This window comes from Phocoena sinus, chromosome 10 (genome assembly GCF_008692025.1).
Source record: "Phocoena sinus isolate mPhoSin1 chromosome 10, mPhoSin1.pri, whole genome shotgun sequence".
Taxonomy (NCBI): Eukaryota; Metazoa; Chordata; class Mammalia; order Artiodactyla; family Phocoenidae; genus Phocoena; species Phocoena sinus.
In genome coordinates, this window is record NC_045772.1 from 2900481 (window position 1) to 2927089 (window position 26609).

Sequence of the window (26609 nt, forward strand, 5' to 3'; positions counted from 1 at the left end):
GCACAGGGCTACGATGCTCCAAAGGCCCTGTCCCGCTCCACTGGCACACCCCCCCTCCTGCACCAGCCCCAGCCCCAGGAGGGCCCCAGAGGCCCTAGTATGAAAATTACCTATGAAAAGTTCACCCTTATTTCCCTTATTTTTAACCTATCACACTCGATGCCCTTTAGCCAGGAGATCAAAGAATACAGAACTCAACCCGACGCTCAGCAGACATGAAGGCGGCCCTGCAAAGGTCAGTCCGCCCGGCTCGCTGCTCCTCCCAGGCAGATGCTCGCTCGGGGGCCCGACTCGCCACGTCCAATCCTGCGTCCCCAGCAGATTCGGACCCCGGCGTCCAGGAAGACAGAGCCCCTGCTGTCTTGGGGGGCGGGGAGGTGGGGAGGCTCGGGTCCTAACACCTTCCGGGAGGGGCTGGGCAGCTGGAGGCCATCAGGGCCGTGCTGGGCGCCCTGGGGCTGCTTCCTGCCTCCCTCCCTCTCCCCTCCCTCCCAGATGGTCCTGTGACAGCTGATTCCTTTGACAATCCAGTTATTAGTTTGAAAATCTTGTCAAGTTCTGGACCAAACCAGGGCTAAAAATAGAAGGACGGTGACAGCCGGCTGGGATGGACGGCCAGCTGCCAGGCTGACCCACTGGCTGGTGACAGCCCTCCAGAAGGTTGGATATGGAAGGTGACACTGCAGAGAGCGATCTTCTGAGGACCCTGGGAGGTGCGCTTTCCTTGCAATTAATTTCATATTTCTTTGCCAAAAAAGGAATTCTAAAGAGGAAACACCTTTGGGTACTGAAAACACAAGCTTGACATGAGTGCCCCAATCGAGCGAGCTCTGCGTTTCATACGCACGGCTGAGAGGCGTTTGATCAGCACACAGAGGATATTTAAAATCCTGGCACGGCAGTTACAGCCGGCTCCATCCCACAGGGACCTCTCCGCTTCGTGGGCTGGAGGGCCGGGCGGCTGGTCGCAGACGGGGTGCGATGGAGAGATGGAGATGCTGTCCACGGAGGCCCCTCGAGAACGCCCGGTCGGGAAGGACGCCCACTTACGGGGGTAAGGCCCCAGGCCCGTGTTTATCTACACGCAGCAGAGACGCCCCTTCCAAGCGTGCAGAGGGAAGGCGCCGTGCAGAAGGCTCGGGAGCCTGGAGGTGGCGCCAGCTGTTACCCGCCCCCCCCCACCCCGGCCGAGAAATCAGAGGAGGGGGTCACGGGACAGAGGCGGGGTGGGGGTGGGGGAACTGCTGCAGGCTGCCGTCTGAACCCGCCCCCCTGCCCCGGGGGTGCTGCCTGCACAGGCTAGCGGCAGCTCCCGCAGCTCCCACGTCCCCGGGGGCTACCCTGCCAGGCTCTGCAGCAGGGACAGCGTCAGCCCAGTGGTGCCAGCCCATGTGGCTCCCCACACGTGGCCCTCTCCCCATGTCCAGTGTCCCCCCAGTGCCGGTCCTCCCTATTGACCACCCCTTCCTGAAACCCCCTTGCCCCACCTTGCCTGCAGTTCACTGCCCATCCCCTGGCCATCCTGCCTGTCTCCTTGGTGAACCCTCCCCCTGCCAGGCGTCTCAGGGCTGGGGGCCGCCCTGCCTGAAGCCAGGGTCACCCGCACCCGTGTCCCCACCCCCAGCTGTCCCTGAACCCCGTCCTTGCATGTCCTGTGCCTGCCTGCACCCCTCTGCACTTGTATGCCACTTGCCATCACACGACCATGTAAGGGCTCCCAAACTAAATATGTCCCTTCCCTCCCCCTCCCTCCACAGACGGGGGCACGTAGCCCACACACACCATGCCCTCGCCACAGCAGTAAGACCCCTGCTCCCAGGACCAAGCCCTCCCTCCCGGGTCCAGCCCACCCCGGCTCCCCGGGCCCTTCCGCCCTGCCTCGCTCGCACCCCAGCCCAGCCCACCACCACCCTTTGATGGATGACCGCGGGGCCCCTGGTTTCCCAGCCCACCCCAAATCCATCACCAGCACGGCCGCAACACTGGCTTCGTCTTAAAAAGGAAAACCGTCCCCCAGCGACCCTGCTCTCCACAAGCCACCGAACAGCTGGCGCTGGTGCTGGCCCTACAGCCCAGACCCGCAGGCTGGGGTCCTTGCGGCTTGGCTCTGGTCGGCTCCAAGCCCACCCAGGCCGCTCTCCCCTTGAGAGACACCAACATTCAGCTCCTCCTCCAACGGTGTCCCCTGGCACGTCCCACGACCGTCAGGTCCCGCGTGCACCCCGAGAGCCCATCCCCGGCCACCCGAACTGAGCGCCGAGACGTGCTGCGGGCCGGCCCAGGGCCCCTGGGGGACGGCGGGGGCATCTTCCTTCCCGAGAAAGGCCCTAAAGGAGACACTTAATCTCCAGGGTCTGCAGATGGGACTCCCGCACTCCTCAGGGGAAGATAACAGAGCCCCGGGCTCTGGAGCAGGGCGCCCTCCAGTGGCCGGCACGCAGTCACAGCTGGCAGATGGCCGAGGAGACAGGAAAAGGCCACCCGGTCGGCGGGACAGGGGACAACAGGGTCCCATGAGGTGGGTTGCCTCAGGGCCAGCCTGATGGGGACGCTCGGGGACCCGACCACTCTTCAGCCTGCCCCGAAACAGCCAGGGGGCCCAGGAGCCCCGGGGCCGGCCAGTGGAGACACTACTCTCCTTTTGCAAGCGGCTGAGCTCGGAGAGACAGACCGCTGGGAAAGCCACCACATAGTGGCCGTATGGCTCCCACGAGCTCAGGGTCCTCCTCAACCCCAGGGAGGTGGGGGTCTTCCAGGAAGGCCACTGGGGACCACCAAGACCTCCAGGCACAACACCTTGGTGAACTCGCCCAGTCCCCAGGAAGGCTCTCAGGCCAGATGACAGCTGAGACACGAGACTTTCGCCCACCGGGGAGAGAGGCTGCCAGCAGGGCCACAGCTGGACCCATGGAACCAGGATGTTCCAGGACAGTGAGCCACACGCGCAGAGGCTGCACGCGGACCGCTGGTAGGATCGATTTGGAGCAGAGCTGGCTTCACAGGCTCACCAGCAAAATGATATTTTCATTGTCATACACATTGTAAAACTGATTAAATGTCCCGAGCTGTTCAAGTATGTTCTCACATTGATTTTCCCGCTGCCTGGGAGGCCGGGAGGGAAAATGCGCAGCGTGGCTCAGCCCGCAAGGCCCGCTTTCGTGCCAGCGTGTGCTGGGGCCACCCTGTGAGATGCGGGGAGAGCGCCCAGGACCACGGGGGCGTGAGAGCACCGCGCGTGCATACAATCGCCTCTGAGGGTGGCAAGTGGACTCACAGCCACTCCAGCCCTCCTGGTGGGCTCCTGGGAGGAGCCTGGAGGCACGAAAGGGGCATTTTACATGGATAATAGCCCTTTGCCAGACACGTTTCCCCCCCCACTCTGTGCTCTTGTCTTCTCACTCCCTTGACACTGTCCTTCACAGAGCAGATTTCATTTGAGTAAGCCCAGCTTACCAGGATCGCGTCTTTGGTGTTGCAGCTAAAAAGGCATCACCGCGTCCACGGCCACCCAGGTTGTCTCCTAGGTCGACTTCCAGCAGCTTCGTAAGTTCTGCGTCTCAAATGTGGGTCTGTGACCCACGCTGGGTTCATCTAGCGATGGTGGCAGGTCCATGTCTGGACTCAGTTTTCCGCACGGGGATGGCCTGCTGTTCCAGCACCATGTGCTAAGAGGCCACCTCTGCTCCGTTGTGTTGCCTTTGCCCCCTCGTCAAAGGCCCGCTGACTACGTTTACGGGGCCTATTTCCAGGCTCTCTGTTACGTTCCAGGGGTCTGCGTGTCTCTTCTTTTGCCACACACCCTGCGACCACACCCTCCCTCACCTGGCCTTTGAACACGCTTTGCTGAAAACCCTTTGGGGAGTTTGGGTTTTTGGAGTTGTTTTGAGCACGAGCCACCCGTTTTCGCTGTGTGGCCCTGACATAAACCTCTCTTCGCTCCAAACGCCAACGTCTCGGTTTGTCTGGCCTCACTGCGCGTCGGGCACACGAACGTGCGTCGCGTAACATCTTGATGTCTGTAGCCTCACAGTCCATGTGGATGCTGGGCAGCGTCAGCCTCCATCTTTGCTCTTTGCCAATATCGTCTGGGCCATCTGGGTCTTCTGCCTCCTTCCTATGAGCTTTAGAATCAGTTTGCCAACAATCCGATAACTTGCTGAGACGTTTATAGACTTTTGAAACTTTGAACAAGTGAATTCACAGCGAGCTGGGGCAGGTGAGGGCCTCCCTGCTAGGTGTCCCCCGGCTCCCTGGCTCAGGCCTGTGTGAAGGGCCCAGCCGTCATCTGGTGGCGTCAGCGACGACTCTGGCCCTCGGCAGAGGGACCACACCTCCCCAGCCCGCCCGAGCCGCCCTTCGGCAGGGGGCGTGAGTGGAGGCTCTGGGGCCAGGCCGCCCGTGCCATCCACCAGCGCTGCCCTCGCTAGGGGGTGAGCTGGGTGCCTCACCCGGCCCAGCTGTAAATGGGACGACGACAGCGCTGACCTCGTGGTGCTGCTGGGAGAACGGGGCAAATGCAAAGAGCCCACGGCTGGTGTGCGCCTACCATGTCCGCGCCCCTTCCCCCGCAGTTCCCGTACAACCCCCGTCTACACAGCAGGGCTTCGGCTGCACCAAATGCTCCGATCCCCTGACTCCAAGGCCCAGGATCTCAGCCACCGAAGTCGTGTCTGGGCACCTGCACGCGTCCGCCTGCAGTGACCCGTGCGCTCCAGAGTCCGCAGGAGCTGAGCGTGTAGGGGCCCATGTGCCGGTCAGGCTACGTCCACGGGACCAAGAAGGAGGTCCCGAGGAAGGGCACTGGCCGGTGGGCACGAGGCTCCCCTGCACCTGCGGCTCACCTTCCTGGGGGCCCCTCCCGGCTGCCATCACCTCCTGAACCCCCCAGCGGTGCCTGGAAGGTGGGGCTGGTGGGCCCTGGGTGAGCAGAAGCTGCCTTACTCCGCCCTTCACCCCCCACTTGCCTTTATGCTGCAGGCGAAAGGGCCTTTTCCCCTCGGGAGAAGGGGAAAGAACCTTCTGGGATAAGTAGACAAACTCTGGGAGAGGAACTCTGGGGTCACAAATGTCCCCTTACATCTCACTTACAATGCGCAGCTCCACCGAGGGCCTCTGGCAGCCCTGGTGCAAGGCTCTGACCTCGGCTCAGGAAGGTTGCGGGGAGCGGGGGGATGGGGATTTGGGTGGTTCGGGCTCTTTTTCTACAAAAGAAGCCAAAGGCAGCGACATTTTAGAACACCCTTACCCTGGGTGCTGGCGGAAGGCTTGCACCTCCCATCCCTCCAAGTACACGATGCCCTGAGACCCTCCGTCCAGGGGCATCTGGCCTGACCAGGAGTGATGGGGCACTCCGACTAAAGGGCTGACTCTGGCGGGAGGCCAGGGCCCCCCGTGGAGCAGGACACACGTGAAAGGAGGAGAACGCGTCGGGGCAGTGAGCCGCGAGGCTCTCCCGTGCCTCCTGGATGCCGAGGCCCCCACACCTCCTCCCTGGTCTCTGCCAGGCCCCAGGGACTGAGCCCTGGGCAGGTTCCTCCAACCAGGGCCCTTCCTGCGTGTGCAGGCCCAGAACGCGCAGCAGCGAGCACGCGGGGCCGAGGGGACCCTGCGGACACGGCGGCAGGGAAGGGACCCCAGGCTCCCCAGGCCCGGCTCTGTGATTCGAGCCCCTGCTTCCCAGATACTGGGCGCTGCGTAAACATCCCTCCAGGGGGACACCGTCCACTGAGCTACAGGACAAGTGCCCCGACGGTGGGGTTTAAAATGCAAGCTTCTTCCTGGAAACTGTTCAAAACTAAAGAACTAGCTGCACGGCAGGGCTTTTACCTCCTGATTCCAGTAAGACCCGGGCTGTAAATCGCCTGGCATTAGGACACTTTCCTTTTGTTTTCAGGAATCTTAAAGGATCACCGTCAAGTTCTCTGGACCTGAGATTTATGGACTTTTAGAGGCAAAAGTGTCTCTTCAGTCTTCATCAATTCAGAAAGGTGTTTAAAGAGGAGATTCTCCTCCGCCCCCTACACTCATCTGCCCCGCCAAGGGTCTCAGCGACAGAAGGGACACTGCTGGGCTGAAGCTGGGACTGGGGGTGAGGAAAGAGCTGGCTCCCAGGTCCTGATCCACTGGCACGGCCCCTCCCCGGGAGACAGAGGCAGGATTTCCAGGAGAGGCCCTCCCGGAGGCCAAGGCTTCGGTTTGGGTGTTCTCTTTCCAGAGCCACATTCTGGGGAGGTGTGTGGTTCCTTATACTGTCTCCACAGCGTGGTCACCCTCAGGGCCTTTATATGATTTTACCATATGACTCAGTTCCTTGAGGGCAAAGGCTCGGACAGACCAGGCCCAGCAGGCCTCTGGAACTTCACCGTACTCGACTGAGAGCAGCAGGGCATGTGTCCAAGTAAATGTTGAGTGGAGGGTAGGTGGGCAGATGGATGGATGGATGGATGGGCGGGTGGATGGATGGATCAATGGGTGGGTGGATGGATGGACGGATGGATGGGTGGGTAGATGGGTGGGTGGATGGCTGTACGTATGGGTGGATAGATGGATGGGCGGGTGGATGGACGGATGGATGGATGGATGGATGGATGGGCAGGTAGGTGGATGGATGGATGGATGGATGGGTGGATGGGCAGGTGGATGGATGGATGGGTGGGTGGATGGATGGATCAATGGGTGGGTGGATGGATGGATGGATGGGTGGGTGGATGGGTGGGTAGATGGATGGATAGATGGATGGATGGATGGATGGATGGATGTGTGGGTGGATGGGTGGGTAGATGGGTGGGTGGATGGGTGTATGCATGGGTGGATGGATGGGTGGATGGATGGATGGATGGATGGATGTGTGGGTGGATGGGTGGGTGGATGGATGGATCGATGGATGGATCGATGGATGGATGGATGGATGGATAGATGGATCAGTGGGTGAGTGGATAAATGGGTAGATGGATGCAGGGGCAGGTAGGAGGATGGACAGATAAAATAATAAACAAAACAACATCTGGGATGGTCCTGAAAGTAGGCTGTGGCTCTAACCTTCCCACTGGAAGCCAGCTAGTCCCACGAGCAGCCGACCTCAGCCTGAGCCTGCGGGGCCACAGCTATACCAGGTTCCGTACGTGCTCCCAGCGCCTGGCAGAGGGCCCAGCACGCAGGAGGCTTGTGTTCCATCAGCACCATTACTGACCAAACTGATGCATAAAAACGCGACCACATTCTGTGCCGGATACCATTTCATAGAGCAGGAGTTTCAGCCACATTCATGTTTTATCCAGTTGAGTGCCACTTGGGAACTAGTGGAATCTGACACATAAACTGTAATCTTTAAGATATTAGCCAAGTCGATCCCTTCCCTTCCTTTCCTGCCTCCCTCCCTCCCTCCCCAGAAAAACGCAGCACAAAAAAATAATCCAATGCTTAATACTAATCCAATACTAATCCAATCCCCAATACTAAACGTGGCCAACAAAGGAAAAACCTACACCTTGAAAGAGGTGTTTGGTACAAATGTCTGAGCCCCATCTCTTCTCGCAGAATCGTGGTGCCTGCGATTGGGCAGGTGGGTTGGGGTGTGGCTGGGAGCCCAGGTATGCAGTTGGATTGCCCTGGGGTCTGGTCAGCTGTGTGGCCCTGGGTGGTCCATCTCTGAACCCCAGATGTAGGGACAACCCCACCCTCTGGCAGAGCTCTTTCAAGGATTAAAATGTTACACGTAAAGAGCACAGTGAGCTCTGCAAAAGACACACAGAACATGGGGCAGCTCCTGGGAGGACTGGGATCTGGACCTCTCACTTGGGAGGGCAGGACGGTGACGACAGGTGACCCGATCAAGGCCCTAACCCCGGGCGTGGAGTCTGAATCCCAGGCACCTTGAACTAGCGCCCGCTCAGGGCCTCCTGTTGGCAGGCAGTCGGGACAGGCATGTTTTTTTGGTGGTGGTGGCGGGGGGCGCGGGGGGGAGTCGAGTTCTCATAGGACCGACGCACCACCTCGGCACAAAGAACCGCGTGGCAAGTGGCCCGCCGCCAGCCCAGGCCCAGAGCAGCAACACTGAAGCGTCCAGGACCACCCCCAGGGCCACCATGTCCGGCTGCCGGGCTGCAGGTGGAGGGCAGGCCGGGCAGGGGCAGCTCCCCAGGGCCTGGTCGGCTGCCACACCAGGGAAGCTTCCAGGTAAACAGCCCGCTTCCTGAACCGCCCCCCGTGACCCGGGAGACCCAGCTTAAAACAGGTGGAGCCAACTGGCCACCAGGAAAGAAGCGACAGTTCCACACACACACACTCCGCGCCTGTGCGATCTGATTATTTCCACTGATTTCTAAATACACGCAGCTCAACTTCTGCTCAAAATCACGTCACTGCTCCCAAGGAGAAATCACCTTAAGAGTCGCTGGGCTTCACCAGGGGCGCTGTGGCCGCTTCTCCTGCTCTGTCTCCAGCGTGACAGAGGTGTCACCTAACAATGCAGGGGGAGTGCGTGCAGAATCAGACTGGCATTTAAGAGTGCGACTCTAACCAAGGGCGACCATGTCACAGGAGGCGTCACGTTGTTTGACACTGCGACAGGTTCACAGGCTGGCGTGCACGTCCCAGCAGGAATGAGGTTATTCCAACGGGATTATTTGGAAACATAAACCCAGCACTGGGGGCTCCCCTGGTGGCGCAGTGGTTAAGAATCCGCCTGCCAGTGCAGGGGACATGGGTTCGATCCCTGGTCCGGGAAGATCCCACATGCTGCGGAGCAACTAAGCCGTGCGCCACAGCTACTGAGCCTGCGCTCTAGAGCCCGCGAGCCACAACTACTGAGCCTGTGTGCCGCAACTACTGAGCCCGCAGGCCTAGAGTCCAGGGCTCTGCAACAAGAAAAGCTACCGCAATGAGAAACCCGTGCACAGCAACGAAGAGTAGCCCCTGCGTGCCGCAACTAGAGAAAGCCTGAGCACAGCAACGAAGACCCAACACAGCCAAAAATAAAAATAAATTAAATTAAAAACAAAACCAGCACCAAGAGCCAAGCCTCTCCCCCGCAGCAACGCCTGAGTACAAACGTGCACGTCGGCTACGGCAGCACCAGTGCAGGCCCACGGCAAGCACTGACCCCCGGACGGGAAGTGGCCGTGAGCAGATGAGGGAGTCTACAGACAGGGGCTGGCCCGTCGCCCTGAGACCCCTGGGGAAGGTGGCTTCACACCTGTCCCCATGGGTCACCCTCCGCACGGCCCCTATCGGGACCCCGTGGGAGCACAGTATCAAAGCTCCTTGTGGAGAACAAGAAGGGTGACAACCCCGCTATGACAGCGATGAAGGAGCTGGGGTCCTCCAGGGCACCTCAGTGCCTGGGCAACGTGGGTCCCGGGCGCGTACCCCGGATACGGTGTGTGGGACGTGTGGCCGCACGTGGTACCACGCCAGTGCCAACTGTATCCTCTGAGATGCTCCAATCAGCAACCTCCGCCCCAGACACCCCACCCAGCAGTTACTCCTGGGGGAAGTGGCCTTTGGAGGCCTGAGTCCTGGCTCCTAATCGGTCACTGATGAGCCCAGGGGTGACTCAGTGTGGACACACGGCAGTGAAACACACGAGGTCAACTTCTGGCAAAGGCTCGGTGTGGGGCTCAGGAGGGTCTTTCCAGGCCCAGGAGCCCAAATCCAGGCTGGGCCACTAGTGGGGATGGCCCCAGCCTCCAGAGCCGGCTGCATGTGGGTTCTAGGCTCCTGCCAGACAAGGCAGCTGGGACGCACACAGCTGTCCACTGACACCCCGAGGAGGCTCCCCCAAGGACGTGCCGGCCTGGAGGAGAAGGCGAGGCACCTGCTGGAGCCCTCACCCCCGAAGGGACAACGTGCCAAGCAGGGCCCCGGGGGGGCGGGGGGGTCACTGCAGACACACGGTTCTCATAGCTCCTCCAGGAAAACACACCCACGTCACGCCCAGCTTCAGGTACCCGCGGTCCACTGCCTGACCCACTGCCATGCAAGGTGGGGCATGTGTCCTTAGCCGGAACACACAAAGCACACAGAGCACAGTGGGCGCGGCCCAGTACCTCCACGGTCGCTTTCACAAGCTGTAACTCTGGGCGTTCTCCTTCAGTAAGGGTGGGGGGCCTGGGGGACCCTGAGACGCTCTACCTTCCCAACTCCTTGTCTAAGATAGAGGGCCTCAGAATTACAGGGGACTAGGAATCCTGTAGGTGACAGTGACGCTAGTGATGAGTCTCCACGAGCACCTGTGCTCCCCCTGCATCCGTGACAACCCTGAGAGCGGGTGCAGGTCCCCATCCCTCAGAGGAAGACACTGAACCCCACACAGGGACACACTCTGGTCTCGGCTGTGAGGTTCGCCGGGGGCTGGAGGTGCTCAGCAGGGTGGGGTCCCTGCTTCGGGCGCAGAGCGTGAGGCTGGGGACGGGGGCAGCACAGCTCCCGCAGACAGAGCCCCAGGAAAGCCTGCCCCAGCAGAGAAGGAAAGATGGGGGGCATGGCGGGGTCCTCAGCTCCCTGACAAGAGGCAGCAGGTGTCCCGTCTGCCTGCTGCGAAGGGCGCGAAGAAGGGCGGGAGGCCGGGTGTCTGCAAAGCTCCCGCATCCCGTCCAGCTGGAGCCTCCGCCCCCGCCGGCCCAGCTGAGCATCACACACACTAAATAAGAGAAGACCAAATATTGTTTCTTTGCATGAGGAATTACAAGATCAATGCAACTTCTTCTGTGTGCTATATATCAAAAAACAAACACCACGAAATTGAATTAAGAAATCCTATCATGTTTGCCCTGAAAATCCTCAAACTAATAAGGGCAACAAAATGAACGTTCCGTACAGATCAAGAGCTTTGAGGACTGAAAGTGGATCGCAAGGCAGATTTCTTCGAGCACTTCCATCAGTTTCATCTCATCTCTGTTATTTATGAGGCATGAGGGGAGAGGACTTGGTGAGCCCAGGACCTTGTGGTCGAGTTTGTTACCTCTGCGCTGGACACCCTCCAGGGGCCGGAATGGGTGAGCCAGGCCTGCGGGGGGTGAGCGTGCCACCGGTCACCACCTCGCCTGGACGGCAGCAGTCCCCGCTCCAGGGCCCCAGGTGTGCTAGACAGTCCCCACCCCCTGCTGCTCTCTGAGTTCCTCTCGGGACCTGGTCCCGGGATGGGCGGGGGGAAGTGGCTACCGCTCGGGGTCACACAGGGGGTGGCGGCCAGGGGTCGAGCCCAGGACTGCTGAGTCCCCTGGGCTCTTTGTGCCCCAAGTCTCTGGGTCCGAGGGGGCGTGTGCACAGCTTCATCCCCCAGACATCTCCCGCCACCCACCAGAGCCTCCCCGGAAGGGCCTGGGCCAGGGCCGTGGCCACAATGGTGCTGAGGAGGGGTGGCCATGGCTGGGAGCCACAGGAAGCTGGCATCCGAGCCCTGCGGTCCCTGCGCTTCTCTGTGCCTCGTTTTCCAGCCTGAAAGGGGGAATCTGAGGCCCCCAAAACCGTTTGCTCTTGCCCGGGACCTGCTCTGCCAACTCCACCCAGCCACCCGGGCAGCCCCTAAACGGCTCCCCCTGGCCAGCACCTCCAGCCCGGACGGCCCTATCAGGACGGTGCTGGCACGTGGCCACGTCCTGAAGGATGAACGGAGCGCGCTCCCCTCCGTGCGGCAAACCCTCCCCGGCACAGAGCCCTGGGGGCCTGGGGGTGTGCGATGGCCTCGTGGAAACCCAGGACGTGGCTAAACGAGGACCCAGGAGAGAGGACGGAACCACCGCGAGGCACAGGGGTTCCTTCCACAAGGCAGCCCAGGAGCCAGCGGCTATCCCAGCTAATCCCGGGTTCGGCAAGAGGACACGGCCGGGGGACGTTTGATTTCTTTCTGTCCCAGGTTTACAGGAAGCGGCACAGGCTTCTCCGCCTTAGCAGCCCATGTAAGTGGCTGCTGAGCCTATTAGGGTTGGCTCCATCCCTCCAAGTTTTGCCACCGGAAAATCCTGAATCAGACCTGCCCACATTCAGGAAGGCTTCGAAGCAGTGCGGGGCCCACTGGCACCTGGGGAGGCAGAGTGCCGCCGACCAGCTGGCCCAAGAGCCATGCACGCTTCCCTTACACCCCGGCCAGCGCAGCCACGCGGGGCGGCAGGCCCACCCCCAGGCCTGTGTGGTGGTGCTTCCATGCTGGTGTTTTCCTGCGGGTGTCGTGGAAGGTGGCAGGATGGACCGCGTGACAGCCGAGGGGGGGCTGTGAGGGAGACGTTTTAATAAGGCCCGAGATGTAATTACATTTCTTCAGGGACTGAACAGATGAGCTTCTCCGAGTTGATCTACCTTAGATATCACACACCATTAATGAGATAATAAGGGCCTTTCAATTAATGATTTGAATGGTGGGTGTAATTTTTTTCTTTAATAGCAAGACTAATTCACAGCAGAAATGAGCAGGGAGAGAGATGCTCTCAGCTGCCCTCCACCTCACCGGCAGGGCAGGCTCGCCCTGATGGAGGCTCGGCTGGGAAACCTCCAGACCAGTGTGCTGTGTCAGGATGCAATCCAGGCCCCGAGGGAGGGAAAGGGCCTCAGTGCTGGGGGTGGAATGTCACTCTCCACCAGGAAAGAGAAATTCTTCCTTTGTGAAAGGGAGGGAAGGGGAGGGAGGGAGGAGGGAGGGAGAGGATGGGGGAGGGGCGAGGGAGGGGAGGGAGGGCAGGTGGAGGTGGGGAGGGGGAGGGGAGGGAGGGGGAAGGGACAGGAGAGGAGGGAGGACCCACCAGTGCTCCCAGGGGTCCTAAAAAGCAGCCCTGCAGAACCAGAGTCACTTCCCCAGCAGATCCCAACTTTGCCTCACAAGCTGGAATTGCCTGGGCCTTCAGAGGCACCCAATAGTGAAAGCCAAAGCCTGCACCACGGGCAGCCCTTGCTGGGCAAACTCTGGGGACCTGTGTCACGCTCAGGCTCTGGGGCCTGGGGACGGCCACCCCAAGCAGCCCTCAGCAGGGCGGGCTCACAACCTGCTGGGTCCCTGACCCAGGGACTTTCAGAGGTGCCACATAACGAGCAATTAAAATGCAGCCAAACTTCACGCTAAATACACTTTTTCTTATACAGCAGAAAAGGATTTTAAAAATTATTATTCTGAAACTATTTAGCAGCAAGTAATTCACTTAACTTAAGATCGGCTACGATTCCTAAGAAGTCCTTGCGGGCGCTGGGACTGCTGTGAAGGGACGAGCTGGAACCCACGTTTATGCTCGAACGTGGACACGTTTAAATGAAGATGAAGTTGCACAGCGAATGAAATGGACAGGACGTTACTTTTTATAGACGTCACCTGAATGTTTGCTGACTTCACCTTTTGGAGCCCATTTTCTCCAAGTCGCAAAGAACACACGCTGCTTCCTGAGACTGCGGTGGCCGCCCTGCCCCAAGCTCGTGCCCAAACTGGGTCCTGAGTGAGGCTGAACCTCCACGTGAACTCGATGGCCATCCCAGGGAAGCTGCGGCCTTGGTTCAAAATGTGTCATGTAGATAATCCACAGATCCTGAAGATTCTCCCAGGCCCGACAAACAGCACTACGCTGCCACCTGACGGGGCTGGGGCGTGGGAAATGGCCACCCTCGGCCCGACCAGGCCCGCTTGCAGGCTGAGGACGAGAGCTTTAGGGGTCTGAGCTGCGAGCTGACTCTGGACCCCGAGCTGGGGTGACCCCAGGGAGGCGCAGCCCTCAGAGGGGCGCTGGCAGCCGGCCGCTGGTCACTCCGCACTGACGGTCAGAAGCACCTTCTGCCGAGAGGAAGAGCACGTGAACCCGGGGAGAGGTGGACAGCAAGGGCCCAGCTCCAGCCTCATCTGTCAGAGGAGGCCTGGTGGCCCCGCTGTGCCCACAGCGTCCCTGCTGTGCGAGGCAGTGCCTCCGTCTTCCCCGTGTGTCCAGGTCTCAGCCCAGGCAGACGCCACCCGCCCGCCAGGAAGAGAGGCAGCGGCAGGCCGAGGAGTTTCTTGCCCGCTTTGTGGTCGTGGATCTTACGGGAAACAGCAGCGGCTCAGCCACGGAGCTCACACCCCTGTGTGTGTCACAGCACCGTCAGGAGGACGCGGAGAGGGCTCACTGCTGGCCCGGCCCCTGCAGCAGATTCCGCATTTCTGCACTTCGAGAGGAACCCACTTCCACCTGCCAAGGACACTACCCTCCAGCAAGATCGCAAACACACACGGCACTTCCTGTGCACCCAGGTAAGTAGGACGGGACACCGGAGCCGGAGGGAGCTGAGCAGCCACCCGTGGCACCCGTGCGTGGCGGCACCTCCACGTCACCGTGGCCATCCAGTCCCCCGGATGGGGACCTCTGGGGCTGAGAGCCAGGGGCCATCCGGGACGCCAACTATCGACCAGGATCCCAGGAAGAGAAGCGTGGCGTTGAGTTCACAGCTCGGGAAACCGTCCAGAGGTGGAGACCTGGCGTTCTGCAGACTGAACGGGCCAATGACCAGGCCGGCAGGATGACAGAAAGACGCCGCACCAGACGCCTCAAGAGGGGGATGGACAAAAGCCCCCTGAGGCGGGCCATGGGCAGGAGGGAGGGAATACGGGCCAGACGACGGCACTGCGTCTCTCAGCAGTGCTGGGCGCGGAGAGCGCGGAGCGGCGCGTTCAACGGCCAGAGGCGCCGGCGCCACCCTCCAGGCCGCCCCGTCCTCTCCCACCCTGACGCCCCGCCGTGCTCCTGGACTCTGGGGGTGGCAGGGGATCGGGCTGCGGGAGCACCATGGGCAGGACGCCAGGAGGACGCTGTGTGCAGTGGCCACTCGTGGGATTTCTGGAGAAGCTGCCGCTTCCAATAAACCACGGCGGGGGTGAACCTGTGAAGAATTCACAGAGAACGTGGGGACACAACTGCTAAGTCCAAGGGTGACAGGAGGGGACCGACTGACTCCCGTGAGCGGCACTTGGCCCCAACAAGGGGCAGCCCGGCCAGGCCGCCCTCTGACCAGGACGCCGGGAGCCGGGGGCCATGGGGGCAAGAGCGAATCCGCACCTTCCCTTCCTGCTTGAAAAGTTGTTATTTAAATAAATCAAGAAAGAGCTATTTAGGGCTTCCCTGGTGACGCAGTGGTTGAGAGTCCGCCTGCCGATGCAGGGGACACAGGTTCGTGCCCCGGTCCGGGAAGATCCCACATGCCGCGGAGCGGCTGGGCCCGTGAGCCACGGCCACTGAGCCTGCGCGTCCGGAGCCTGTGCTCCGCAACGGGAGAGGCCACAACAGTGAGAGGCCCGCGTACCGCAAAAAAAAAAAAAAAGAAAAAAAAGAAAAGAAAAAGAAAGAGCTATTTATAAAGACACAGGTAAATACAAAACACAAAATCTAAAGACAACCTAAGATTGAAACTGGCACCTTTTGACGTGAGGGGAAGGTGGGGAGAAGGTATGGCTTGTTTTAGGTGAAAAGGTCTTTAGAACTTTCCGTCTTTTAAAAATATATACATAAGTAGCTTTAACATTTAAAAATTATGATGACTGGGCAAGAATACGTGGGGACAGTGCCAACCCCACCCACCCCTCTCCGCTTTCTGTTCGAAAACGCTCTGCTGAGCGGTCTTCTGAGAACTGATGGAAATGCCACACCCGAAGGGAAACCGCTGGACCGCCACGCCAGAATCCTCACATCTGAACTTCAGTGAGGGCCGCGTAACTAAAAAGCTGACACTGTCTCATCTCAGCTCTTGTTAACACTCCTACTGGACCCCGGCCACGCCCGGGGCTCAGGAGCACGTAGCCCATTGTGACAGGGCGAGCAACGCAGAGCCTGAGAATCACCACCGAAGGGGTGACAGCGCTCATCATGGCATCCCTGCAAGAAGAAAAAGAAAACCGGGTATGCGGAGCAGGTGTGGATAGGTCCCCGGCTCTGCCCCGGGGGCGCTGCCGGCTCAGGCTGTCCGTACAGGGATGTGCACTTTCACTTGGGCCCAAGGTCAGGTGTGGCCAGGTGTGGCCTGGTGATGCGTGGACACAGAGCTGCACGTCGGCTCTCCAGGTGGCAGTTAGTGGCCTGGGTGCAGCCCCGGGGCCACCAGGCCCAGCAGGGTCCCGCGGGCTCGGGTTCCGTGTGCTCATCCCCCGGAGAGAGCAGGACCCTCCGCGATGAGGGCTGATTTAATAAGAGCACAGCCGTGTCTGGGGACGGTCGTGGGACAAAGACTCCCACCTCTGTTCTTCAAACGCCCGTGGAGAGGGCAGTTCTTAAAGGGACACGACCCGTGGGAGGGCAGGGGCCACTAGGGGGGGCTGGGTGGAGGTGGGGGGCGGGAACCCAGCGAGGGGTGGGGACAGCCAGCTCCTGCCTCCCCTCCCACTCGTCACTCGCTGAGACTACCACGTGCACCGCCACCCACAGGGGCCTGTCCTCGGCGAAGACGGAGAACTACGGAAACATGTCGCAGACACTGGCGTGGCAGGAGGGGCGGGCGGGCGTCAAGGAGAATCCCTCAGATCGGCGAGTCGTCCAGGCCTGCGCGCAGCGGGGACGGCAGGGGGGTGAGGGCCACCTGCCCCAGAGACAACGCGTAGCGGGCACTCTCCGAGACCAGGCACCTCGATCGGCAAGTCTGGCACGTGGACGGTCACTCCCTCCGCGGCCCAGCCCCTCCTGCCCCGCAGAGAAGGTGCTGCCGCAGGCATCGCACTGTTCCAACGGACCAGGAAGCGGACGTGGCCTCCTGCCAACATTAACGGGGCCCGTCCCTGTGACGGAAAGGAGCCCGCGGCCATCGTAACGGGCGCGCAAGAGGCCGCGGTACAGAAGGGCCCGAGCCGACTCCACGGGCGGCCACCGGGTCGTCTCTCTTCCCGCCCGCCACGGAAGAGCCGTCGCTTCTCCGGGCTACAAACCCAGCGCCGGCCTCTACGCCTCGTTCACCCTGACCTTGCTGGCTCACTGATGGGTCCCCCAACCCACCGGCACAGGGCACGTCTCAGCACCGGATGACACGGCCGACAGAGCTCCCACCCTGTGAGCCCAGCCCGGCCCCTGCCCTGCCCTGCCCTGCAGGCTTCGAGCCCCGGGCTTGAGGGCAGGCAAGGTCCACCTGCTTCCTGAGATGCTCGGCCCGGGATGCCCCCCGCAGCTCCCCGCCGTCCTTCCTGTGTGGACAGACACTTGTCCCAGGTCACGCTCCCCCTCTGCTGGGGGCGGCGTGGTGGCAGAGATGAGGACCCCTGTTGAAACTGCAGGGCGGCAGCAGGCCAGGGCCCAACAGTGCAGCATTGGCAGCACTCAGGTGGGCCTCGGCCACTCCTGCCACCTGCCCTTCCCCGCCAGGCCGCCCCTGCCCACCTGCCTGCCCTGCGGGGCGTGAGCGCACCCAGCCACGGCCCTGCCACCCACCCGGCACCGTGCGAGCCCTCTTTCCTAAGAGCTTCACGATGGCACGCTAGACTGTGCGGCAAGGGGTCGGCACCCCTAGAGCTCCTAGTCAGAAAAGGTCCCAGCTGACACTCCATCCGCCTCCACGTCCATGCACACCCACACTTCAACACGCGTGCCACCCATGGGAGCACAGGAAAGCAAAATCCACCAAGAGTAGTTTTCAACTGACCCGAATTTGTCTTTAAAATGTCTTGAAATGATGAAGAAAGAGACAATTGATCTTTACATTGACATTTCCTGACATTTGCCGCTTCAAATGAACCCAAGATGAAACACAAACCGTTGGAGGTTAACCCGTGGAAGGCCACTTGGCAGAGCAAACTCAGTGCCACTTGACACAGACGCACACCGGCCCTGGGGCCATTCCTCTGACCCAGCGGAGGGGATGACGCCAGGGGACTAATTAGCTGCCTCGGGGGACTGAGTGCACCGTGGATCAAAACAGCAATGGACTTGCCCAGGAGGTGCTGGACCTCCAAACGCAGGCGAGCAGGCCAGCGCTGGAGGCGAGGCCGTGACCCCACGCTTGAGGCCTCAGTGACGGGGCGTCTGATGGCCCCCCCAGGGGTCCCCACGGACAGAGGGCAGGAAGATCTTCTGGAAGGTCCCGCCGACTCTGCCGTCTGGTTTCAGAGCAAAGGGAAGGAACGGAGTGGGGACGGGCAAAGGCGCGCAGAGGCGGCCCCTCCATCCTGTCGGAGGCCCCGAGACCTCACGGTCGCAGACACCCCACACCCACGGGGCAGAGGACACTCGCCGGGGGTGACGGCCCCCACAGGTGTGAGCACAGGCTGTCTCCGCTCCACCCGCTTCCACACGTAATTCCGAAACTGCGGCTGACCTTCAAAGGCCCGGAAGTCCAACCTGACAAAGGCTCTAGCTGACGAGCATTTACATGGAGGCCTCTGGCAAAGCAAACGAATTCCACGGGGCTGCGGCCAGAGGCTGAGCACACCGGGCGCCAGCGTCCAGGCCGGAGGACATGTAATGGGCGAGGACAGGTGAGCAGTGAGGTCGCTTGGCCCTGTGTCTGCACGCTGAGCCCGGCTCCGTCTCCTCAAAGCTCAGGCTTTGGACCTTGTTGTCTTTCTTTCTGTCTTTGTAAATCAGAGGTGCCCCAGAGATTCTTTTAATGGCTTTACTAGTAGGCTCTTTACCAAAGATCCCAGAAGTCTGCGGTGAGGGCGGCGTGCTGAGTGCAGGGCCGGGCCGGGGGATGGGGAGGCCAGCTGGGAGGGGGCTTGAAGGTCATGTACTGGAATCCAGCCCAGTCTGCACACAGATCCCGCATGGCTATTTAGAAATGACCTCTTCTAACCCCTTCTCTGATGATAAGGAACCGATGACTTGGCAGAAAGAAGCCTGGTCCAATGAGTACAACACAGGCTTTGAGGGTGACCAATGGGCTAGACCAGGCGGGGCCAGAACCCTCCACCTGGCCAAAGGGAGGGGACAGCTGGGGCGCTGTGCGCAGCTTCCGAGCCGCCACGGGCAGGCGGGAGCACACCGGTGGCCACTGGGAGTCCTCACATGAGACGGACACACGTCTTGGCCCTGGGGACCCCGTGGTGTGCATGCCTGTGTCTGCATGTACACACGTGTGTGAGCTGAGGGACAGAGTCTGTGGGGATCCCAGTGCAGTGGGACCTGCTGAGACGCCCAGAGGGTACTGAGGGACCTTGGAGCCCAGCGTCACTGAGCAGGGACCCCAGCCAGGCACCTCACAAAGGGGTCTCACCTGCCTACGGCGGGAATGAACCCGGGTGAGAAAACCATGCTGACTACTCACTGAGAAGACGTGGAAAATACAACAGACATCCAAACAGGAAAATTAAAATGTCTGTAATTCTACCAACCTAAACTAAATGATGCAGACACCGTGACCTGCTTCTGTTAAGTCTTTTTTAAATTTTTATTTATTTATTTATTTTATTACTTATTTGGCTGTGCCGGGTCTTAGTGGCAGCATGTGGGATCTAGTTCCCTGACCAGGGACTGAACCTGGGCCCCTGCAAGGGCAGCGTGGAGTCTTAGCCACTGGACCACCAGGGAAGTCCCTGCTAAGTCTCCTTATTGCGCATATAAGACAAGCAAACTTGGGATCATTTCTACACGTATATACACATGTAAACATATGTATGCATTCTACACGTATATACACATGTAAATATATGTATGCATTATATATATATGTACACATGTCGGTGTGTTCCCTATATGTGTAGTGTATAGATTTGTAATGTTGAGCACATGTACACATATTTTATATACATATGCAGGTTATGTTTGCATGTATAGCTCATGTGTGCATCTTACGTGTGTGTACATGTATGTGCTTGTACACGTGTATATATAGACATGCGTGTTTTATACATACATAAGAGGGTGTGTGCTTTACATGCATGGACATATACAGACGTGTGTGTGTGTGTGATTGCGGATCGCACTTCTCCCCCCACAGGGAAACATCCTGAGGCACTTTCTAACATCAGTGACTACTACTTGAAGATGTGATTTTTGGTAGTTAGAAAATATTTCAACAGCAACGTACGATAATCCAGGGCACTCTTCTGCCAACGTTGGATATTCAGGCTGTTGACGATTTGTTTTCCCGTAATTATAAGCAAGGGGAATTACCGGATCAAAGGTAAGGCTCTCGGGCTTCCCTGGTGGCGCAGTGGTTGGGAGTCCGCCTGCCAATTCAGGGGATATGGGTTCGAGCTCTGGTCTGGGAAGATCCCACATGCCGCAGAGCAACTAGGCCCGTGAGCCACAACTACTGAGCCTGCGCGTCTGGAGCCTGTGCTCTGCAACAAGAGAGGCCGCGACAGTGAGAGGCCTGCGCACCGCGACGAAGAGTGGCCCCCACTTGCCGCAACCAGAGAAAGCCCTCGCACAGAAACGAAGACCCAACACAGCCAAAAATAAATAAAATTAAAAAAAAAAAAAAAAAAAGAGTAGGGTTGGTTCTTCCTTTCTATTAAACTCAGGAGAAGCTACTGAATCTCTTAAGACCCCCCGTGCCTTGATGCCGCTGGTTTACTGCTAGGATGTTACAACAACAGTGAGCAGGGAGGCGTGCACACAGCTGCCCTGACCTTGGGGGGCCTGGCTGGCATCTGGAGCTTGGCTCCTGAGAGCTGGAGCTGTGTCTCCGGGGCCAGCCTGCCAAACCTGCCTGCACCAGCCACATGACGCACAGTGAGCACTGGCTGTCCTTCCGGGATCTGGAATTTTGGTGGGCAGAGTGTGCCTCCACCACCTGCCCCAGTACCAACCTTGGGCCTGGGCTTCCATCAGCTCCTGGAGGGAGGCGGGCTCTGCGGGGCTCCAGCGGGGAGGGCGTGAGGAGATGCTCATCGACGCACTTCCTAAGCCATTCATTTACTTTATCGTTGGTTCCTTCACCGCCTTTTATCATAAGCTGACTTTATTTTTCCATCTCTAACTACTTCAGTTAAAGAGTTACTAGGCTTTTAAAAAAAAATGTTTTTAAATAATAAAAGGCATTTCGCCCATGAATTTGTTTACAAGCCCAGCACAGGCCACACCCCACGCATTTTTTTTTTCTTCCCTTTGCCGGTCACCAATTATTAGGGCGTTTGAAATATTTTGTGATGGGCCTGATTGAGGTTCACTGATAGAAGAAAGGGACGAAGAACTGCAAATGTGAACTTCACAGACAGTAACGCGGAGTCTCTAAGGTCCCATATGTTTCTAAATTTATTCTATAATTACAGGATCACTTTCATCTTGACCCATGTATTTTGAAGAGGGCTCTCTAATTTCCAAATGCTTCATTACTCAGGTTTAACTTTATTATCTAGTTTTAAAGGATTATGCTCAGCAAATGCAGTCCGTATTATTCTGGTTTTTCAGATTTTGACAATTTTTATGATCTAGATCAGACGATTAATTTTGTAAATGCTCCACAAACTCTTAAAAACAGATGCATCTCTGTAGGATCTCTGTAGGATCTGAATTCAGATCCTACCCAGAGCTTTTAAGCCGTCAGACCCACAGCAGCCTCATTTTTTATCCTCATCAAATATTCTGAGCCTCGTCCTGCGGCTGCTCCATTCGATGTCTTTCTGTTTGTAAAGTTTTAGACTCAGGTTTAACCTGCAGACAGAGGGAGACTTTGACAAAGTGAGGCGTGGACCACCGCGTCCAACACCCCAGAGCCAGACAATGTCTAACAGCAGAGGCACCTCTGAGCCGCGGGCCGCGCTGCAGACTGTGGCCGCTTCCCCCTCGAAGTCAAGGGGAAGACCGCCAACCTCGCTGTCCCCGAGTCTGCGTGGGCTGCCCACCCGTCCCTCTAGGTTCCACGTGTCTCACACCCTGTGGGCGTGTCCACCTCCCACCCCAGGTCCCGCCCCCGCCCCCGCCCCCTTAGGGCTCCTCCTCCAGCCTTACGGCCCCGCCTCCTACTGCACCAGGTCCGTTCCCACCCCTGGCTCCCCTGCCCTGTTAAGGAAGCCGCCTGGCTCCCTCGTGCCCTCTCAGGCTCCTCTCCTGATCACCACCCACACCCCGACCCCACACGCTCAGCCCCAGCTTCACTAACTTCCTTCCCTTGCAGAACAGGCCGGTACCTGATCCGCTCTAGATCCGGGTCCTTGGTTCTAGCTCCCCAACCTGCTCCCGCACCTGATTTATTACTCCCATCCCTGACCCCTGGCCTCACAATACACAACGCCCTGCTGTCCCTGCCCAGTCCACCCCCAGCCAGCCCAGCCCCCCGTGCGTGGAAACGGAGTCTCGTGACAGACAGCACAGGGCCCAGGGCAGAGGGAGGGCCTGAGGGGACATCAGAGGGGCCAAGGACATCAGAGCAGACAGAGGCCTCCCACTGGGCACTGCCCCTGCCTGTCCCCACCTGGTCCCCACCGAGCGGCAACCTGCGATCACAGGAGACAAGGGGAAGGGCCTGCACGAGAGGGGGCCCCAGCTCCAGGGGTGCGGGGCACGGCAGCCACCACACACACTGAGCCCCCTCCGTGGACCGGCTGGGGTTTCCAGGCGGGGTCCTACACCCGGCCTCACCCCGGGCTCACAGCCTCTCGGGGCTGGCGGCCACCACGCGTGCATGGGAAGCCGTTTCTCCCCATGAGGCTCGTCGTTCACCAGCAAATATGCAGCAGCCGATTACCTTCTCAGAAATATTTACAGACCTCTGAGCTCCCGAGGTCCCCGCAGAGAAGGCCCCTGATTGCACTGGAAGTTCCATGCTCTGTTTACCACAATTAATTGCTTTGTCTCCTCTGAAAAACAAAGCACGGTATGCTGCTGCCTCTTTTGCATCTAAGGGACTTGGCCTCTTCTAAATCCAGAAGCACGATGACAGCTCCTACGCGGGGAGAAACTTCCATGTCACAAAGCACCTCTGCAGCCACGCTGCCGGGTCACCCCAGGGAGGCAGTGGGGTAGCAATGATCCCCCCTGGGTGCTGCCCTCCCCACCAAGCAGCAGGGCCAGGGCGAACCAGGCTCTGCGGGCTGTGAATGAGGACCGGGGGCCCGCACAGGGGCTGTCGGACCTCCGATGTCCTGGGACACCAGGACAAACTAAGCAGCTCAGACTTTGGGGGGATAAACTAGAATGATTTTCTAGGGTTGCGCATTACCAACTGTTTTATAAGCTGCCCTTATGAATCAGACAAAGAACCCGGTAAGGCCAGCACCTCCAGCGCACCTGCATCCCCGCCGGAGAGGAGGAACGATCAGGGGCACGTGGCAGCTCTGGCTCGGGACCTGAGCCCAGCCCTTCAAAGGCATCTTCAGCCACGTGCACCCGTCCTCTCCGGGCCCCAAGTTCTTACTGTGGGGCACCCCACAGAGGGGAGGGACCAGGTCAGCATGCCAGCCGCACTGCCAGGGGACACAAGACTGGGCACAGGGGGGCTCCTTCCCCCACTGGCCCTACAGAATCTGGTTAGAAAAAGGCATCCGGGGAGAATCAGGCTGCGGGCGCTGAGGCTGGGACCTCCGTGGCTGGTGGGGTGGGAACAGGGGCCTGGGGGAAGAGGCCGGCTTCGGACACCCAGGGTGCGGCACCTGCGGGCTGCATTCGGGCAGAGTTGGGGACCCGTCACCTGCAGGACGGACGGCACAAGGTCTGCCCGGGGGACAGCGAATCCTCGGGGACAAGTACAAGGTCCCTGGGGCACCAGATCTCAGGGCAGGAGTGACTGTCCACTCCGGGAGGTGCCTCTCTCCAACCAGATGACCCAGCGACCCTCCCGTAGGTCCACAGAACTGGACACAACCAGACCCCTGGGCTGGGCAGGTCTCAGAAGCCGAAGCACATGAGAAGAGGTGGGACCTCAACTTCACTGAGCTTCTGGGAACTGGACGCAGGAAGCCAAGCCCATGCCCCCCACCGCACTCCACCAAAAGCACCCACACCGCTGGGCGTGCTGAACGCTAGGAGGACTCTGTCTTCCTCCTGAAGACGCCCCTCAGGAAATGACTGTTCCCACGGAGATGACACAGCAGCGTGCCATTTCCCAACTCTGCAGAGACTGAGGGTCTTTAAAGCCCCTTCCATGGATGTTCCACTGCGGGACTCTCAAGCTGTCTTCCGTGCACACAGAATCATGTTCCTAAAATGCCACAATTGCACACGCAATTGCCCCGTGCCCACCAGGGCTCCAAAGGTGCTTTATTTAATTTGTTTTCTCTTCTTGTTTGCTTTCCCATTCAGTTCAATTCCCCACAATGCAGTGTGTTCACAACACGCCCTGCATCCAACCCTATGACATCCAGGCCTGAGTTTGGGGGAGAATCAACCTCATGGCTCCTCCGAGGTCTGGCGCACCAGCTGCTGTGCCGCGCTTGTCCCCTGGCTTCGGTGAGCCTCGAGTTAAGAGAGCAGGGCCCTGGGAGGCCAGCAAAGCGTTCTAACCAGCCGCCTAGTAGCACCCTCCAGTTACAACAGGGCAGCATCCCTGGCCAGAAAGCAACACGAGAGCGAGCGATGGGCAAGGGGCTCGTCTTCACGTCTTCCAAGGCCACCAGGGACGCAGTCACGTCAGGTGGGGCGGCCACACTGCAGAGCCCTGGGCAGCCCTCCACGGGCTCCTGCGCGTAGGGCGGGAAGACAGGAAGGCCAAGCGGGGCGGCCCAGCACCACCCACCCGTGGGCACGTCCTCCCACCCAGCTCAGGGACCCTCGCGTCCAGGGCTGCTCCTGGTGGCCCTGGACCCTGGCAGCACCGTCCCTGTTTGTGGAGCAGCAGGAAGAAACGCAGGGCAGGACCCTTTGCACGAGGTCACTGCCAGCTTCAGGTCCCTATCCCTAGCTGGGACTCACGCCGGTGGGCAAGGGCCATTTCTCAGGCACGTGAGGCTCAGGGGCCACCCAGCGCTGGGGGTCACGAGCGGTTCCTGGGACAATGACGAGCCTTGGGCTCAGCGCACTCCCTATACTCTTTCCGAACCACCGACCCCCACCAGGTGCGGGCCCCGCGAGGGCAGTGATGCCTGGCCGGGGCCTCCCGGAACCGTTTCCCCAACCAGAGAAGTCCCAGCGTAACTGACGCAGCGACATCTGAGCCACCGTCAGCCTGGGGGACTCGGGCACCTGCATCACCTGTCGTCCAGGTGAGAGCTGGCCGGGCGCAGGTGTGGACGCTGGCCCGGGTCACCAGGGAGGCGGGGCCCTTCTCCCTTCCAACCAACGGCCCGGCCGGCCTGTGGGCTCCCCCGCACCTCCATGGACAGCGGGCCCTCGGGGGGCCCTGTCGGCTGCCCGCGGTCATCCCCTGTCACTCGGCGACGCAGGCCGGCGCCGGGCTCTCTCGGCACTGCCACGTGCCCAATGCAGAGTGACCCCGGGGGCCGCAGGCCTCCCACGAGCGCAAGGGGGCAGGGCAGGAGGCTGCCTTCTCCCCAGTTCACAGACAGCAACCGGAGGTGGGAAGAGGCAGGGCGGGGCGAAGGCCGCCCTGGAGCCAGGCTCCCACAGCGTGGCTCCCGCGGGCACGGCCGGGCCTGTGCTGACAGCAAGGGCAGGAGCCGGGATGAGAAAAGGGACCAGGTCTCGCCATCTAGCACCTCGGGGCGGGGCAGGCTGGGCGCTGGGCTCTGCTGGCCCGGACAGAGGCCCTCCCCGTCCAACGTCTCCTGGTGGCCGAGATGGAAAGCGCCTGGGCGCTGCGGCAGGGCTGGGTGGCTTCCCACGGCCCTCGGCGGGTGGAGCAGGGTCCTCAGAGCGTCTGACAAGCATGGGAGCTGAGGGGCCACGGGCCAAGCGAGCTGCCCAGTGTCACCACACTGTGGCCTGGGACAACAGGGCCTCCTTCCCTGTCCCCTCACCTGAAAGATGAGGGGCTCGAGGAGGTGAAGCAGCCAGAGAGTGACCCCCAGACAGTGAGGGGCAGAGCCTGGTTCCTGGTCCCCTCCGCTGGTATCTCCTCACTGCACCCCAGGCGGCCCGCCCTCCCAGGGGTCAACACTGCCCACAGTACCACCGCACAGGCACACCTGGGGGCGGGGACGGGGTGGGGGATCGGCCCACCTGGAGCCCCTGGGTCGAGCACAGAGCCTCTGATGGATGGGGGCGAGTGTAGCTCTCCCACGGAACCGCTGAGGAAACGTGGCTCAGAGAGGCTAGCAACCACCCCTGGGTCACACAGCTACCAAGTGCCGGGCAGCCAGGCCATGCGATCACGCGGCCAGCCCCTTCCCTAACGCCCACTCCCCACGGCTGCCACGAGGCTCCCAGGAGGCTCCCAGGAGCCCCCGGGCCATGCTGCTGAGGACACACACCGGCCGGCTCAGGAGGTACCTCCTGGAGTCCACGACAGCACGTTTAATAAGGCCAGCGTCGGCAGAGCCCAGGCCCCACGTGATCTGTGCCCGCGGCCGTGGAGTCTCAGGCAGCAGGTCAGCGGTGACCTCAGGCAGCCCGTCTCCAAGCTCCTCCACAAATAACCCTGTGAACTAAATCTAATACACCTCTCTCCCAGCAGGAAATCACACTCGAGTTCTTCTGAAAAGGCATTTACTTACTTGAAAATCTCGTTCTCCCAGTATTTCTTTCCTCCATCTCACGAGAAAAGCAGCACACACGTACAGGTGGAAATGCGCGAAGCCCTCGGGTTCCGACTGCAAGAGAGAACAGCCGAGGTCAGCGTGCAGCCCAGACAGGCCGGCCAGGAACACAGAGCGGCGCCGGCTTGCTCGCTTTTTCACTCAAGGCCTCCGTTTCTGA

General features: G+C 60.0%; 1 protein-coding gene across 3 annotated transcripts in view; it reads right to left on the reverse strand.

Moving 5' to 3' along the window:
- TBC1D22A (TBC1 domain family member 22A) overlaps window positions 1–26609 on the reverse strand; it is a 326523-nt gene that overhangs the window by 7546 nt on the left and 292368 nt on the right. For 2 of the 3 annotated variants that reach the window (XM_032646231.1, XM_032646232.1), the window contains one exon: window positions 26408–26503. The exons of the other annotated variant lie outside the window; for it this stretch is intronic. In XM_032646231.1, coding sequence (XP_032502122.1) covers window positions 26408–26503 — 96 coding nt within the window. The remainder of the gene's footprint in view (window positions 1–26407; window positions 26504–26609) is intronic. 3 annotated transcript variants of the gene reach the window in all.